At 36.6% G+C, this 19,234-nt stretch overlaps 1 protein-coding gene across 4 annotated transcripts in view; it reads left to right on the top strand.

Annotated features, from left to right (window-relative positions):
* The window catches only part of LRBA (LPS responsive beige-like anchor protein), a 723,276-nt gene that overhangs the window by 561,318 nt on the left and 142,724 nt on the right, over positions 1–19,234 (top strand). For all 4 annotated transcript variants that reach the window (XM_043902582.1, XM_043902581.1, XM_043902579.1 and 1 more), the window contains exon 47: positions 6,431–6,583. In XM_043902582.1, coding sequence (XP_043758517.1) covers positions 6,431–6,583 — 153 coding nt within the window. The remainder of the gene's footprint in view (positions 1–6,430; positions 6,584–19,234) is intronic.

Below are 19,234 nucleotides of genomic sequence, written 5' to 3'. Positions count from 1 at the left end.
GTGTACCTCAGTTGAGTTCAGCTGTTTATTTTCTGTTACAAGGATATTCAACTTTAATCAACTGATTTACTTTTGCAGATCTCCTTATAGTGAGATTTGTTTTCACTATATGTTTTCAGTATATATACTTACTTTTTTACTTAATTGTCTTTAATCGATGATGTCCTTTATACTATATTGGGTACTTCATAATCTTTCTCTTCAGTTTTAATTTATTGGAAACATGTGTCCATTTTTAAATTATCTCCTGTCCCATGGATATAGTCCTCTCCAAACCAACTGAATAGTTCTTCATCGATCATTGGAAACAAATGGTATATGCATGTTTCAATCTCTGTACCTCTTCTTAAGATATTCCCCTGTCAGGACTGTTCTTGTCTTTCCCTTCTGCTGTTTATCTTTGATTGTAACTACTATTCTTTAATCAGAAGAATGTAACTACCATTCTTCAACAGATTTTCACTGAATATCTAAATGTGCCACTTACTCTGTCTAGGCTTTGGAGGTGTAGCAAGACACATAAAGTCCTTAATCTCCTGGAGCTGTCAATTTAGAGCAAGCAATATAGTTTGATGAGTGTTGTAATAGGAAATACAGTATATTACGTTCTTCTCCTCAGAACTTTCTCTGACAACGCCAACTTTTAGGCATCCTTTTTTCTTTTGAATTTCTAGAAGGCTGTTTGTGCTTATAACCAATTTACTCCCAATTAATATATCCTTTCACTGTTTAGGAATTTATATCTGTGATCTGTAAAGGGGAAGTAACATTTATGTCTCCATATCCCAGATCCTAACACACTTCTTTGTAGAGTAAAAATGGAGTGAATTTCTTTGTGATTGTGATTGCCATATAACACTTCATATCTGTCTGATGCTTATGTCAATGAATATCACAGAATCAAGTAACAGGAACTTTAAAAAAGTTTTACTATGCTCATTATAGTGAGTTCTATCATTTTGTTTCCTGGAAATAATTGTGAGTGAATATATTGGTACTGTTTTATTATTTAAATGCCGTTGACTCTTGAATAACATAGGTTTGAACTGCATGGGTCCACTTATCTCTGGATTTTTTCCAATAGTAAATACTGTAGTACTACCCTGTCCAGGATTGGTTGAATCCATGGCCTCAGAGCTGCCCAAGCAGGACACAGAGGAGCTGCAGATAGGAGGTGCCAGTGTTTGACTGGGTGGAGGGGTGGTGGTGTTCAGTTGCTAAGTCGCGTGCGACTCTTTGCGACCCCATGAACTGCAGCACGCCATCCTTCCCTGTCCTTCACTGTCTCCCTGAGTTTGCTCAAATTCATGGATATTGAGTCGGTGATGCCATCCAACCATCTCATCCTCTGTCGCCCACTTCTCCTCCTGCTCTCAGTCTCTCCCAGCATCAGGGTCTTTTCCAGTGAGCCGGCTCTTCACATCAAGTGAACAAAGTATTGGAACTTCAGCACCAAATCTTCCAGTGAGTATTCAGGGTTGATTTCTTTTAGGTTTGATCTCCTTGCAGTCCATAGGACTCTCAAGAGTCTTCTCCAACACTACAGTTCAAAAGCACCAATTTTTTGGCACTCAGTCTTTATGGTCCAACTCTCACATCCATACATGACTACTGGAAAAACTGTAGCTTTTACTGTATGGACTTTTGTCGGCAAAGTAATGTCTCTGCTTTTTAATACACTGTCTAGGTTTGTCATAGCTATTCTTCCAAGGAGCAAGCATCTTTTAATTTCGTGGGTGCAGTCATCATCTGCCTTGATTTTGGAGCCCAGAAAGTGAAATCTGACACTGTTTCCACATTTTCCCCATCTATTTGCCATGAAGTGATAGGACCGGATGCCATAATCTTTGTTTTTTTGAACGTTGAGTTTTAAGCCAGCTTTTTCACTCTCCTATTTCACCTTCGTCATGAATCTCTCTTTAGTTCCTCCTTACTTTCTATCATTAAAGTGATATCATCTGCATATCTGAAGTTGTTGATATTTCTCCCAGCTTGTGATTCTCCACCCCAGCATTTCACATGATGTACTCTGCATATAAGTTAAATGTGTTTTCCAAGGATCAACTGTATAAATTTAAGTCTGTAACCACAACTCAAGTATATAAGAGATGTCCTCATTTGAATTCAGATCTTCATATCTGGCTAGTAGGAAATTTATTCACAGTCATTAGATGGTTAGGACAAAGACCTCCTTTCTCGAGGCTTGAATGAGATACGGGCTTATGTGGTACCTAAAAAAATTGGCTCTCACATCTTCAGTTCATCTTTTTCACTAGTAATATATCCTGATTGTCTAGGATGTATGGTCTTTTGGAAGCTGGCAGCTCTGCTGATTATCCAAGCTTGAGTTAAATGTTTGTTGATGCCAAAAGCCCTGGTGCCGCGTGACTGGCTTAGCTAAGTGCACCATCATGGGGCATGTGTGTAGGTGGGCAGATTGCTCTCTGTCCTAGGGGTGCTTGACGAAGGAAAGAAGAGAAGCCCAAACCTACCTATACTGCACTCACCAAACTGAGTTCTCTTGTGGCTGAATTAGCCCTGAAAGATTGCTTTTTTTCTAATTTGTATAGAGGCACCATATGAACAAGTTGCGATTCTGATTACCACTTACCATCCCCTAGGTTCCAGACTAACCTCTTTATCCCCTCCCCTTCTCCTTTGGCTGACAGAACACTGACTACCAATTTTGAGAATCTTGGCTCCCTAATTCTGGGGAAAATCTCTCTTCTCTTTCATTTCTGTCTTTTGAAAAATACTCACCCTTGACACTACTTCTCCTGGACATTTTACATAATCTCCTGTTTGCTTAGACTTGCACAAAAGACAGAAAAAAGGGATGTTTTCAGGAGGCCTCTTCTCTGGACCCTGCTAATATTCTGGAAATGCCTGACAACTGCCTTGAAATTGGAAGGATGTATGGAGTGGGAGATTGAGAAGTAAAAAGTAAAGAAGTATAACACAGAATTCCCATCCCAGTAAATTTCAAGTGAAATATTAAGCCTAATTTTTATTTGTTTTATATTTTTGTTTTCTGTTTAACATTTTGTTTTGTATTGGGGAATAGCCAGTTAACAAGCACTGTTGTGATAGTTTCAGGTGAAGAGCGAAAGGACTTAGCCACACATGTACCTGTATCCATTCTCCCTCAAAGCCCCCTCCCATCCAGCCTGCCACATAACATTGAACAGACTTCCATTAATTTTTAATTGATAAATTTTACAATTCTAATTTTGAGTATCTTTATAGCATCCTTTATACAAAATTTATAGGGTACCTATGGGCTTCCCTGGTGGCTCAGAGGTTAAAGCGTCTGCCTGCAGTGCAGGAGACCCGGGTTCGATCCCTGAGTTGGGAAGATCCCCTGGAGAAGGAAATGGCAACCCACTCCAGTACTCTTGCCTGGAGAATCCCATGGAGGGAGGAGCCTGGTAGGCTACAGTCCATGGGGTCACAAAGAGTCGGACACAACTGAGCGACTTCACTTTGATACTTTGATCTTTAGTAGGAAATCACAAATAAAGTCTATGGTAATTATGGAAATTGATGAGTTTTTACCTCTCTCCCAGCATTATAGAAACTATACAACTGAAAGTTTAACATGGTCCAGTCATATCTTTTATTAAAAATTTCTTGTTTATTTTATATGTAATTTTGCTCTATTTTATTCTGAGATAAATTAACTGAATTTAGATTTAGGGTAAGGGCTTTCCTGGTGGTTCAGATGATAAAGAATCTACCTGCAATACAGGCAAGACAAGTTTGATCCCTGGATTGGGAAAATCCTTTGGAGAAGGAAATGGCAACCCACTCCAGTATTCTTGCTTGGAGAATTCCATGGACAGAGGAACCTGGCGGGCTACAGTCCACGGGGTCACAAAGAGTCAGACAGGACTGAGCAACCAACATACACAGACATACATACGTATTTAGAGTAAGCTGTCAGTATGGAAGTTAGAAAATAAATTCATAATGAACTTAGGTTTAAATAAAATGGGCCGGGAACAAAATATATTTCTGTTAATTGAATTTAGAACTTGTAAAAGAACCAACAAAGAGCATTTATGTTTTGAGCAAATATATTTTTGTCAGTTTATTTAGCTAAATAAAATGAGAGATGTAGAAGATAGGAATAAACATAAAAAAATCATAAGAACTTTGGTACTACATAAGAAGAATTAAAGATTTTATTTTTAAGAAAATTGGTATGAAAGGTCACTTGTCCCCTTTCTGCTTTCTAGATACGGTCTCAAGAAAGAGTGTATTTTTTGATATTTTTACTGTGTAATATATATCTCTGATTTATGATGCAGATGACTAATCTCCCAAATAAAAACTTGGGACAAACCTACCATCTAAAATTCAGCCATTATAATTGTTTTGACTCCTAGGAGAATTACTGCAGAGAAGCATAATGTGTATAAGAGGCAGAAGGATGACATCCTCTGTGAGAGTGTTAGGGTGAGGGTAGGGGTACACAAGTATTATAGCATACTTCAGCAAATTGATAGTTATAAAGCAACATATCCATATATGAGTGAAAAATATGGCCATGGAATAAGTTGTATCCAACTCTTTTGTGACCCCATGGACTGTAGCCTATCAGACTCCTCTGTCCTTGCAATTTCCCAGGCAAAACGCTGGAGTGGGTTGCCCTTTCCTTCTCCAGGGGATCTTGCTGACCCAGGGATCAAACACACGTCTCCTGCCTTCACAGGCAAGCTCTTTACCACTGAGCTACCATCAAAGCCCGTGTGTGTGTTTGTGTGTGTATATATGTAACTTTTTTTCAGGAGAACTAGTTTTCTTATCATGAAAAAATGGAAAGTTTTTGTGTACTTTTTTAAAAAAATGGTTAGAATATATGTTAAAAACATCTTTAAAATGTTTAGCACTGTGTATACTATATAAGTAGAGTCTATGCTTATTTGATGATTAAGTACAGGGGCTTTAATTACATAGAGTTAAATGTTGATCTAAATGTTTCTTTTAATTTCCAAATTTATGAAAACTCAGCTATATAACCTTGGGCAAATTGCTTAAGTTCTTTGAGCCTTAGTTGATTCTTTAAATGGCGATGATACCGTACCTTGTAAAACTGTTGTGAAGATTAAATGTGATGAGTTATGAAGTTTAAATGTGATGTTTATTAAGAGTTTATTTTAGTACTCAACTCATCTCATGAAGTAAATGTTTTTTAGCTCAAACAAATTGAATATAGCTTTTTTTTTTTGAATATAGCTTTTTGTTGCATAAAATAGCACATATATGTCTTTTGTTAGACTTATATACATCATTTTGGAGAAGAAAATAAAATTTTTGTATGATCACTGTGTCATTTTATTTATGATTAAACTTTTAATAGGATTCTTTCTTTTAAAAATTTTTCTTTGAGTTGAATTGTTTTTCAAGTTAGTGATCATGTGGTTGCCAGGCATTTGGAGGACAGGGCATTTCTACCGTGCTTAGTTAATTATTGTGATTGTAAACAAAGGATGTACAATTCAAAGTCAAGCAGCATTTCACATGGATGATGGAGGTGATAATAGCTTAATTCCTGCTGAATTTTTTTTCTTTGCTCTAGTGAATTCATACTGACCTTGTCCAAAATCTGATGACCTCCCTATTTTACTCAACCATTTGGAAAGGCAGGCTGCCATAGCTGGCCATGAGGGGGTAGCTGAAAGACCACTGAGTCACTGACCCATGTCAAGACTGGATTTCAAGTCTGATCTGTAGGACCTCTGAAATAATTATACATGGGGCTTATTGTACTCAGAAACCTAACTGGTTGCATTTTTGTGCTTATTAAGTATCTTGTTAAAGTGTGTTTTAAATGTCCTTATTTAAGTCATATTTAATTTACTATTTCTTATGCAGGTCATTTTCTAGACTAATTATAAAGTTTGATCTTTTATCAGAGTTAGTACCTTAAAACTAAACTTGAATGTTTTGAAATGTGAGCAAAATATATTATTACACCATGGCTAACTTCATTGACTATCTTCCTGGTTCATGATGGACCAAAGCTTTTTAATGTTTATAAAGATTTTGGTTTTTTATGGCAAAAATTACATATACCTAAACAAAAAAATCTAGTTTAAGCTGTTGTTAATATTGTGGCATGTTAATCTCTGTTTATATGTTTTCTAACCTCAAATATTACTCAAATGTTGGTATTTTAAGGGTTTTGAGGTTATAAGAATTGTCATAAGGAAAGCATATGACCACCCAGTAAGGTGTTTTTTTAGACTTGGTTGGATGTGATCTGTCAGCCTTGATAGAACTTTGTGATATAGCTAGGACATGAAAAAAGAAAAAATTTTCCTATGTTAATTTTGTTCTTCTGCATAATAGGAAACGTTTAGCTTTTTATAAATACCTTCAGTATTCTACAGTTTATAATATGACTTTGTCTTTTATTTTTATATAGGAGTTGATCCCTGAATTTTATTATCTCTCTGAGATGTTTGTCAACTTCAATAATTATAATCTTGGAGTAATGGATGATGGGACAGTAGTGTCTGATGTTGAACTTCCTCCTTGGGCCAAAACCTCAGAAGAATTTGTTCGCATAAACAGATTGGTAAGTAGGAATCATCTACTCTGTCATGAAACTTTTCTCAAAGTGCATTTCATGTGTTGGTATAATCATTAACTCTTACTCTTCTGATCAAACTGTAGTTGATAGGGATAACTGAAAGTGACATGATAGTTCATAAATCTCTGTGTATACTTTATAAAATCTTATTGACGTGAAAGGTATAATGGTTTCTTTTATGCAGAATTTAAGCTACTTTTATATGAATGTGATGATTCAAGATTATAACAGAAAGCTACAAGTGAATTTCTTAGAGAATGCTATGCTTTTTGAAACATGAGTTTCTTGTACCATTAGTAGTACGTAATTCTGTGTTCCAGATTAGAAGGCCATTGAGCATTTTGACAATAGAAACAAGATTTTCAAATTATAACCTGTGTCTATCTTTTGAAGAAAAACTTCATGTAATATTTAGAATAGGAAAACTTTAAAATTTAAAGCACAGTCCTCACTGCGCTTACAAAACACTCTTAAGAATCCTCCACTGGACTCTTTAATGTCCCTGTTTTATGGGTTCTAGATTATTCTATGAAAAACTAACAGGGCTTTTCCTTTTTGCCCTTAACTTTCATAAATGATGGGAATCATAGAGCCTTATTCTCAGTTTTTTTAAAGTAGTATCTTTATCTTTATACTAAAAATTGAATGTGAATTTCATTGTGTTTTTAATTTACACCAATACAAAAAAAAATTTTTTTTTTTGGTACCACTAAGACGGTAGGCCCTGAGAGTGGGCATCAGAGGGCAGACAGACTGCAGCCACAATCACAGACAGCTAGCCAATCTTCACATGGACCACAGCCTTGTCCTACTCAATGAAACTATGAGCCATGCCCTGTAGGGCCACCCAGGACAGACGGGTCACGGTGTACAGTTCTGACAAAATGTGGTCCACTGGAGAAGGGAATGGCAAACCACTTCCGTATTCTTGCCGTGAGAACCCCATGAACAGTATGAAAGGCAAAAAGATAGGACACTGAAAGATGAACTCACCAGGTCAGTCAGTGCCCAGTATGCTACTGGAGATCAGTGGAAAAATAACTCCAGAAAGAATGAAGAGACAGAGCCAAAGCAAAAACAACACCCAGGTATGGATGTGACTGGTGATTGAAGCAAGGTCTGATGCTGTAAAGAGCAAAATTGCATAGGAACCTGGAATGTTAGGTCCATGAATCAAGGCAAATTTGAAGTGGTCAAACAGGAGATGGCAAGAGTGAACGTCGACATTTTAGGAATCAGCAAACTAAAATGGACTGGAATGGGTGAATTTAACTCAGATGACCATTATATCTACTACTGTGGGCAGGAATCCCTTAGAAGAAATGGAGTAGCCATCATGGTCAACGAAAGACTCCGAAATGCAGTACTTGGGTGCAATCTCAAAATCGACAGAATAATCTCTGTTCGTTTCCAAGGCAAACCATTCAGTATCACGGTAATCCAAGTCTAGCTCTGACCAGTAATGCTGAAGAAGCTGAAGTTGAACTGTTCTATGAAGACCGACAAGACCTTCTAGAACTAACACCCAAAAAAAGATATCCTTTTCATTATACGGGACTAGAATGCAAAACTAGGAAGTCAAGAAACACCTGGAGTAACAGGCAAATTTGGCCTTGGAGTACAGAATGAAGCAGGGCAAAGACTAATAGAGTTCTGCCAAGAGAACGCACTGGTCATAACAGACACCCTATTCCAACAACACAAGAGAAGACTCTATACTTGGATATCACTAGATGGCCAACACCAAAATCAGACTGATTATATTCTTTGCAGCCGAAGATGGAGAAGCTCTATACAGTCAGCAAAATCAAGACCGGCAGCTGACTGTGGCTCGGATCATGAATTCCTCATTGCCAAATTCAGACATAAATTGAAGAAAGTAGGGAAAACCACTAGACCATTCAGGTATGACCTAAATCAAATCCCTTATGATTATACAGTGCCAGTGAGAATTAGATTTAAGAGACTAGATCTGATAGACAGAGTGCCTGAAGAACTATGGACGGATGTTCATGATATTGTACAGGAGATAGGTATCAAGACCATCCCTAAGGAAAAGAAATGCAAAACAGCAAAATGGCTGTCTGAGGAGGCCTTACAAATAGCTGTGAAAAGAAGGGAAGCGAAAAGCAAAGGAGAAAAGGAAAGATATTCCCATCTGAATGCAGAGCTCCAAAGAATAGCCAGGAGAGAGAAGAAAGCCTTCCTTATCGATCAATGCAAAGAAATACAGGAAAACAACAGAATGGGAAAGACTAGAGATCTCTTCAAGAACATTAGAGATGCCAAGGGAAGATTTAATGCAAAGATGGGTTCAATAAAGGACAGAAATGGTATGGACCTAACAGAAACAGAAGATATTAAGAAGAGGTGGCAAGACTACACAGAAGAACTGTACAAAAAAGATCTTCATGACCCAGATAACCATGATGGTATGACTACTCACCAGATATACTAGAATGTAAAGTCAAGTGGGCCTTAGGAAGCATCACTACAAACAAAGCTAGTGGAGGTGATGGGATTCCTGCTGAGCTATTTCAAATCCTAAAAGATGATGCTGTGAAAGTGCTGCACTCAATATGTCAGCAAATTTGGAAAACTCAGCAGTGGCCACAAGACTGGAAAAGGTCAGTTTTCATTCCCATCCCAAAGAAAGGCAATGCCAAGGAATGCTCAAACTATCACACAATTGTAGTCATCTTACACGCTAGTAAAGTAATGCTCAAAATTCTCCAAGCCAGGCTTCAGCAATCCATGAAGCATGAACTTCCAGATGTTCAAGCTGTTTTTAGAAGACAGAGGAACCAGAGATCAAATTGCTAGCATCCGTTGGATCATCAAAAAATGAGAGTTCCAGAAAAACATCTGTTTCTGTTTTATTGATTATGCCAAAGCCTTTGACTGTGTGGATCACAACAAACTGTGGAAAATTCTGAAAGAGATGGGAATACAGACTACCTGACCTGCCCCTTGAGAAATCTGTATAGGTCAGGAAGCAACAGTTAGAACTGGACGTGGAGCAACAGACTGGTTCCCAATAGGAAAAGGAGTATGTCAAGGCTGTATATTGTCATCCTGCATATTTAACTTATTTGCAGAGTACATCATGAGAAATGCTGGGCTGGATGAAGTACAAGCTGGAATCAGGATTGCCGGGAGAAACATCAATAACCTCAGATATGCAGATGACACCACCCTTATGGCAGAAAGTGAAGAAGAGCTGAAGAGCCTCTTGATGAAAATGAAAGAGGAGAGTGAAAAAGTTGGCTTAAAGCTCAACATTCAGAAAAGTAAGATCATGACATCTGGTCCCATCACTTCATGGCAAATAGATGGGGAAACAGTGGAAACAGTGGCAGACTTTATTTTCTTGGGCTCCAAAATCACTGTAGATGGTGATTGCAGCCATGAAATTAAGACGCTTACTCCTTGGAAGGAAAGTTATGACCAATCTAGCCAGCATATTAAAAAGCAGAGACATTACTTTGCCAACAAAGGTCCACCTAGTCAAAGCTATGATTTTTCCAGTGGTCATATATGGATGTGAGAGTTGGACTATAAAGAAAGCTGAGCACTGAAGAATTGATGCTTTTGAACTGTGATGTTGGAGAAGACTCTTGAGAGTCCCTTGGACTGCAAGGAGATCCAACCAGTCCATCCTAAAGGAGATCGGTCCTGAGTGTTCATTGGAAAGACTGATGTCGAAGCTGAAACTCCAATACTTTGACCACCTGATGCAAAGAGCTGACTCATTGGAAAAGACCCTGATGCTGGGAAAGATTGAGGGCAGGAGGAGAAGGGGGCGACAGAGGATGAGATGATTGGATGGCATCACCGTCTCAATGGACATGGGTTTGGGTGGACTCCGGCAGTTGGTGTTGGACAGGAAGGCCTGGCGTGCTGTGTTCCATGGGGTTGCAACGAGTCGGACATGACTGAGCGACTGAACTGAACTGAAAACAAAAATTTCATTTTTGTTTTCTTCATGCCTTTTCTTTCTTTATGTACCAACAATTGTATTTTAATCCTATATTTTAGATCCTAATTGTAATCTTGCTTTTATTGAAATTTCACATTTTATATGTACTGGAAGCAATGCAGAAGGAGTGGAAAGAACATAGACTTTGACATTAGACTAGTTTTCCTAATCCTGGATCACATTGCTGGTTATGGGACCTTAGGCAATTTAACCTTTCTGAGCCTTGGTTTCCTCACTGAAATTTGAAAATAATTTGTATTAAGCTATAATTAGGTATGTAAATTACCTAGAATTTTCTCTGGCTTATAAGAAACATTCAGTAAATAGCACATAACATTACTCTATCACAGTCTTAAGGTACCTGTTGCATTTTGGTTTACCTCACACATTTTTCAAGATTTTCAAGCTACTGTAATTAAATGGAAGCCCCAAACAAAGCTTAGTTCTGACTGATGTGGAAGGAATGTTAAACTTTAAATGTGGCAATTGTCCATCATTGTGCGATTTTTTTTTTTTTTAACCCCCTTCAGCAGTGTATAGATGTCAATAGAAGGTACAGTGATTCTGTAGTTTTCAGGGTTGGGGGCGAGTTTGTTTTTGCTTACAATTATTTTCTACATTTCCAAAACAGGTTTATTAGGTGTAATTGACATACCATAAAAGCTACCTTTTAAGAAATTCTCAATTCAATGAGTTTTAGCAAATTTATAGAATTGTGTAAGCATCAACACAGTCAGCTCACATCACTCCAGAATGTTTCCTTGTATATGTTTGCTCCCAGTCCTAGTTCTAGGCAATCACTGATTCTGTGAAAAAGCTCTTCTTTTTCTGGAAATCTTACATAGATAGAAACCTGAAGAGTGTAGTCCTTTTGTACCTGACTCTCTTCCTCAGCATGATGTTCTTGAGACTCATCATGTGCATATAGCGTTAGTTCCTTTATTTTGCTGCATAGTGTCCCTCTGTATAGATAATAACATATTTTGTTTATTTACCAACTTATAGACATTTTGCTTTCTTCCGGTTTTAGGCTATTAAGAATATTTGATATGTCTTAGAGTCAATATCTGTTTTCATTTGCCTTGGATAGATTTCTAGGAGTTTAATTCCGGAGTCATATGATAATAGGGCTTCCCAGGTGGTGCGATGGTAAAGAATCTGCCTGCCAATGCAAGAGACATGGGTTTGATCCCTGGGTCAGGAAGATCCCCTGGAGTAGGAAATGGCAACCTGTTCCAGTACAGTTGTCTGGAAAATCCCATGGACGAGGAGCCTGGCAGACTACAGTGCGTGAAGTTTAAGTTTGCTGTATCCTTGCAAAGATTTGGTATTGCCAATTTTCTTTACTTTAGCTCTTCAGTGATTCACTGTGATTTTAATTTGTGTTTCAGTAGTGACTAATGGTTTTGACCATCTTTTCACAGGCTTATTTTCTACTCATATATTCTTTGGTGAACTATCTATTCAAATCTTTTGCCTGTTTTTAAATTGTGTTGTATGTCTTTTTATTATTTTGTTGTAAGACATCTTTATATATTCCCCATAAAAGTGCTTTTTCCAACATATGTTTTGCAGGTCTTTTTCTCAAAGTTTTTGGCTTGTGTTTTGCTTTTTAATGGTTCCTTCTGAATCACCATTTTGAATGAATGTTTTTGTTAACTATTCAGTCAGTTCAGTTCAGTCACTCAGTCTTGTCCAAATCTTTGCGCACCATGAATTGCAGCACGTCAGGCCTCCCTGTCCATCACCAACTCCCGGAATTTACTCAAACTCATGTCCATCGAATCGGTGATGCCATCCAGCCATCTCATCCTCTGTCGTCCTCTTCTCCTCCTGCCCCCAATCCCTCCTTAGCATCAGGGTCTTTTCCAATGAGTCAACTCTTTGCATCAGGTGGCCAAAGTATTGGAGTTTCAGCTTCAGCATCAGTCCTTCCGTTGAACACCCAGGACTGATCTTCTTTAGGATGGACTGGTTGGATCTCCTTGCAGTCCAAAGGACTCTATTAGGTAGATATAAAATAATATTTATATAATATTTGAAAGATATAAATAGTCATTTCCATTCTTGAGAAATGTATCTTTTAGAAAAATTGAAATCATGTTGTGATCACTATTGAAACATGTTTTTCTTACTTTAAACTTTTAAATCTCAAGGGAACCAGTTCTCTATTAATTCATTAAGTCATCATTACCATGTTTAGTATGGCTAAAAATACAAAGAAATATGTTAAAGTGTTTGCTTCAAAAAAGGTCTAAGAGGCTTTAAAACTCTTCAGTAATACTTTGACAGTTAAGGAAATATGACTGTACAGCGTAAGGTAAGCCACTCTCCTGACAGTACCATCACCCCTACTTAGACTGCTCTCTCCACAGAAAAACCAGGTCTGTTTGGGACAAGTCTCCCAAGGGCACGGAGGAAAGGAAGATGGCAGCTTACCACATTGTTTTTCATTAAGGTTTCGGTTTTGCCTACTCATGCTCTAAACCTAGATATGATTATGAAATTTTATACAAAGTAGTATTTAATAATACCAGTTGTGCATTTATTATAAGTTAAATAAGGAAGTAAGTGTTAGTCATTCAGTTGTGTCTCTTTGCAACCCCATGGGCTGTAGCCTGCCAGACTCCTCTGTCCATGGGATTCTCCAGGCAAGAATACTGGAGTGAGTTGCCATTCCCTTCTCCAGGGGATCTTCCCAACCTAGGGATTGAACCTTGGTTGCCTGCATGACAGGTGGATTCTTTACCATCTGAGCCACCAAGGAAGCCTATTATAACTTATTATTGAATTATTAAACATTTGTCCCAGTGATTCCTCTTCCTGTGAACTTTACAGATGCCTTCATAGTTTAGGCTCTGAATATGCTTATATTTGTAACAGAACTCATAAAAATTCACTGCAAATTAAGTTCAAACATTTTATAATACAATACTTACATCTCTGATAATTTTAACTCCTGATTAGGAAAATACTTGATTTTACTTACATGTGTCTTTATGAAAGAATTTAATAACTCATTCATTCTTTCAAAAATATTTATTTTGCACCTATGATGAACAAAGCCTTCCTACAGCGCAGTTCGTATTGACTTCTTTTAAAATTTTCTCTTGACTCTCTGTGACTAAATTGTTAGGATGGTGTTTTATGTATCTGTTAGCATGTTATCACGTAAGGGTTTTATCCCCCTCCTCTTTTGGGTTTACCTCTTCAAGTCCACAGATTTTATGCAATGATTGTAGCTCATGAAATGCATACTACTTTGATCTGTGACCTTTTTGTGGTGCTAATCGGGTTCCTGATATCATTATACCTTACTCATTAATCATATTTCCTGCAGCCCGTCAGGCAGCCAGACAGAGCAAGTCCCTGTTTTCAGCCCTCTGTTGGCAGGTTTCTGCTTTTCCAGATTATTACAGACGATACTTTGGCTTCTCATAGTCAGAGCCACATCAAGCTGTGTGTTACAATTAAAGTCAGATGGTCCTCAGGTTGAACAGGGATATAGTGTTGCAGCTGTCTCTCTTCCTGGAACAAACCAGCACCAAGAACAGATGATCTATAGGACAGTGAATAATAACAGATTGTACAGTACTCCATTGGTAGCAGGGGATCCCAGATTTAATTAACTGACATACTCATTTTAAGATACCCAGCACGTCTTTTTTAAGTATTTGGTTGCCCAGATATTATCTCAAGGGAATAGAATATTTTTAGAAGCACGATTCTGATGTTGGACAGTAGCCTTACATTTTCTTTTTTTTTTTTGGAAGACTGTAACTGCTACCTTACCTAACCATGTTATTCCTTAGAGCTTTCTGTAGGTAATGAAGATCTAAATAAGAATTACTGAATTGGCTGAAGTGTTGAATGTATATTCAGAATCCTGTTTATTTTAGAAGGAAGACCCTCAGAGGTCTGATTATTCTTTCAGGTATATAAATTAAATTTTCTTTGTTCTGAAGAATGGGAATCAGGGAAAAGCCAAAGCGGTCTTAACTACATCTCAGAGAGTGGTCTGTGTTATTTAATATTGCCTAGATCAGGGAAAAAAAAATATTCCAAATGCTGCTTCAGAAATATAAATGAGAAACAGGCCTTCATACTTTCAAATAATATGAAAATGTATGAGTTCAGACTGCTCATCATTTATCTCATGATATAATGTCAATGTTATGGACCTATATTACACTGCCTCTTAGAACCCTTGAGTTTTTTAAGTTGAATAAGAGACATAAGACATAATAAGAAAGCTGTTTTCTCAGCAGTAATGTTCCTTTAAAAGTTTATAGAAGTTGGTGAAGTGGAGCATTTTGTTTTATCTGCAGGATGTATAGTTTATTCAACTTATAATAGTAATTTGTTCGTTTAACCAGTACTTCCTAAGTTAGGCAACTAACAACGCTGTTAGTTAGACTCAGTGAACCATACAGACAGTATCTCTACTCTTTGGAAATTACTTCCTGTTTGATAACTTAGGTTGTTGAAATAGAAAGCTTTTCAAGGCTGAGAGGTGGCATGAATTTAATAAAGGACATCTTCTGTTGATGAATTGTCCTCAGGTTACCAGTTAGAATCCCATTTGCTTTTGTGTGTCTTCTATAGCTTGTCTTTCCCGCTGTGTCATAAAAGTGAGATGAGTTGTCACTCGCTTGAGAAGGTAAAGAAAAATAAAGTGAGTATGTTATCTTCTTTCCAGATGATACATGGACGATTAAAAGTGATTTTTATATTGTTTTCTAAGAGAAAAATTAAGAGTTCATATTTTATTTCACCACCTACCTTGTCTTTTCCTATCTATTGCTAAAATTTGAGTCTGTTGAGGGTAAACCTTTGTAGATCTTATGTATGTGAATGAACTTAGTCAGTCTTTCTAACTTTTAAGAGCACTAACGAGGGGACATTTTTTTAAAAGCTTTTTAGAATACAGATGCTAGAAGCTAACATTTTTTTTCATACTGTTCCCTTTCCAACTGCCTTTTATTTTCCACATTGATAGTGATGGAGCAAAGAATATAAGTCATCAGAGCAATACGATTTGTAATAATTATTCTCAACTATGGGCATATCCTTTCCTCGACCTCCCTCATTGGATCTAAATCCTGGGAGGATGGGGACAGATTTTTATTAATAGTTTTACAATCTAAAGCTATTATTGTTTGGTTTGCCTTTAATCCTGTTATGTAATTTACTGTTAAATCTGCTTCAAAAAGGACACCTAAATAAGTGGAGGGAAAAGATGTATTGTGTTGATAGATTAATTCTCTCTAATGTATTTATAAATTCACTATAGAATCCAGTCCACGTTCCAATAGAATTGTTTTGTTTGTTGAAATTGTGGAAACCTGATTGCAAAGGCCAAAGGACCAATTATAGCCAAAATCCTTTCTGAAAGCAAGAACAGATTTCAGAGGGACTTATTTTACTAGATATCAATAGTTATTATAAAGCTGTAGTAATTATGGAATATTAGAAAAAGAAGACTAATAAAAGTGAACAGAGAACCCAGAAACAGACAAGGGCATATGAAGAAACTTCATCTGTCATAGAGTTGGTATTACAGATCTGTGGGAAAAGGAAGGACTTCTCAACTTAGATGCTGAGATAAATAGTAATTTTGTGTTGATTTCCAAGGGCTGCCGTAACACAAATACTGGGTGGCTTACAGAACAGGAATGTATTGTCTCATAGTTCTGGAGGCTAGAAGTCTGAAATCATAGTTCGGCAACGTTGGTTCCTTCTGAGGGTTGTGGAGGAAGGATCAGATCTGGATCTCTTGCTGGCTTGTACTTAGCTGTGTTCTTCTTACATCTCTAGAAGTCATCCTCCCTTTATGTGTGTCTATCTGTGTATCCAAATTTTCCCTTTTAATAAGGGCTCCAGTTATATTGGATTAGGGATACACTCTACTCCAGTATGACGTCGTCTTAACATAAATAATTACATGTGTAATGGCCCTATTTCCAAATAAGGTCACATTCTGAGTTACTGGAAAGTTAGAATTTCAACAAATAAATTTTGGGGGATACTGTTCAACCCATAACAAATTATTAATATGGGAAAAAATAAAGTTAGGACCTTATATCAAAAATGAAAATTAAAATATATTAAAACTTTGCACCCCAAGGATTTGAAAGAGACACATGTACCCCAAAGTTCATTGCAGCACCATATACAATAGCTAAGACACAGAAGAAACCTAGATGTCCATCAGTAAATGGATGGATAGGGAATTGTGATGCATATACTCAATGGAATATTACTCAGCTATAGAAAAGAATGCATTTGAGTCAGTTCTAATGAGGTGGATGAAACTGGAGCCTATTACACTGAACGAAGTAAGTCAGAAAGAGAAAGATAAAAATCCTGTGTATTAATGCATATATATGGAATTTAGAAAGATGGTACTGACGATCCTACATGCAGGGCAGCAAAGGAGACACAGATGTAAAGGACGGACTCTTGGACTCAGTGGGAGAGGCGAGGGTGGGATGATTTGAGAGAATATCACTGACATATGTACGTTATCATGTGTAAAACAGATGATCAGAACAAGTTTGATGCATGAAGCAGGTCACCCTAAGGTGCTCCGGGACAACGCAGAGGGATAGAGTGGGGATGGAGATGGGAGGGCAGTTCAGGATGGGAGGACACATGTATACCCGTGACCTATTCATGTTGCTGTATGGTGAAAAGCATCACAATACTGTAATTATCCTCCAATTAAAATAAATAAATTGATTTAAAAATAAGATACATTGATGCTTTGCAAATGAAATAATTAATAATTTAATTTAAAAACCAAAAAGTCAAAATTATAAACTTTTAGAAATTAACACAGGAGGAATTCTTTGTGAACTTGTAACAGTTGAAAGTTTTTCAAACAAGGAACAAAAAATAAAATATGATACATTGCATTGGTTGATTTTTGGATGTTAAACCAACCTTGATTCCTTGAGTGTATTATTTTTGGATGATATAAATTCTTTTGATGTATACTGCAATTTTTGTTGTTAACATTTGTTGAGAAATTACTATTTGGAAAGACTTGTTTGTCTATATTCATGAGGAATATTGAGATGTAGTTTTCTTATGATAGGTTTTTATGGTTTTAATATCAGGATTTATATTAGCTTCATAGAATGAGATAGCGCAAATTGTTCCCTTTTCTATTTTCTAAAAGACTTTGTAAGAGTTGCTATTATTTCTTCTTTACATGTTTGATTGGAGTCAACTACTGATGTCATCAGTACATTAACTTATATGTGTGTGGTGTGGAGATTTTAAATTACCAAATCATTTTTTACTTGTTATAGGTTTATTCAGAGTCTTGACTTTTTTCCTGAATCAATTTCAGTAGTTTGTGTCTTTCTAGGCATTTGGCCATTTAGCCTGGATTGTCTATTTTATTGGTATAAAGTTATTCATCACATGCCTTATAATTTTTGTTTCTCTAAGTTTGGTAGTAGTATTACCTCATTTATTCCTGATTTTTTTGTAGGTTGTATTTTTTTTTCTTAATCACTCTTGCTAACACTTTGTCGGTTTTGTTGATCTTTTCTTATAACTTACCTGTCATTTGATTATTTTTTCTCTACTGTATATCTTTTTTTCCTTTCATTAGATTTTCACTGTAATAATAATCTTTTTTCCTTTTGCTTGCTTTGAATTTGGTTTACTCTTTTACTAGATTCTTAATTTGAGAAAATAGTGTGTTATATTTATTTTTAAATTTTTTTTGAAATATAGTTAATTTACAGTATTGTGTTGATTTCTGCTGTACAGAAGGGTGAGGGTGGAATGGCTCCCTCATGGGTTTGATCTCTTGGTCAGGAGTGTCCCCTGGAGAAAGTAATGGCAACCCACTCCAGCGTTCTGGCCTGAGAAAACCCATGGACAGAGGAGCCTGGCAGGCTATAGTCCAAAGGGTCGCAAAGAGTCAGACACGAATGGATGACTAAGCACATGAGCACACCTTATTTTCTAATACTGGCTTTTACAATTACAAATTTCTCTTTATGTACTATCTTTGCCACATCCCATAAGTTTTGATATTTTGTTTGCTTATTTTCATTCATCTGACAGTATTTTATAATTTCCCTGTGATTCCCTTTCTGACTCATGGATTTTTCAGAAGTATACTGCTTAGTTTCTATATTTGTGGATTTTCCAAATTTCCTTCTGTTTTTAATTTCTAATTTAATCTTACTGTGATCAGAGAATATACTTTTATGATTTCTGTTGTATTAAGTGTATGAGACTTGCTTTGTGATCTAGTATATTGTCTATATTAGAGGATTCTCCATCTGCTTTCAAGCAGAATGGGTATTCTGCCATTGAGGAGTATTTTATAGACGTCAGCTTATCAAATTTTTTATGTATGTCTTTATACCTTTGCTGATTTTGCCTATTTCTATAAATTTTTGCTAGTTCAATGTTGAAATTCCCAAATGTTATTTTCAGTACAGTTTTTTACTTCATGTATTTTTTTGGATCCTCTGTTCACATACACATATTAGTATCCTATGCCCACTATACTGAACTACCATCAACTTAGTGGCTTAAAAGAATAAAATTTATTCTCTCATGGTTTTAGAAACCAGAAGTACAAAATCAATATTATACACCCTTTAGAAGATCTCTGCCTCTGTCCTCAC

The sequence above is a fragment of the Cervus elaphus genome, chromosome 5 (genome assembly GCF_910594005.1).
Source record: "Cervus elaphus chromosome 5, mCerEla1.1, whole genome shotgun sequence".
In the NCBI taxonomy this organism is placed as follows: Eukaryota; Metazoa; Chordata; class Mammalia; order Artiodactyla; family Cervidae; genus Cervus; species Cervus elaphus.
This window is presented reverse-complemented; position numbering and strand designations above follow the sequence as displayed.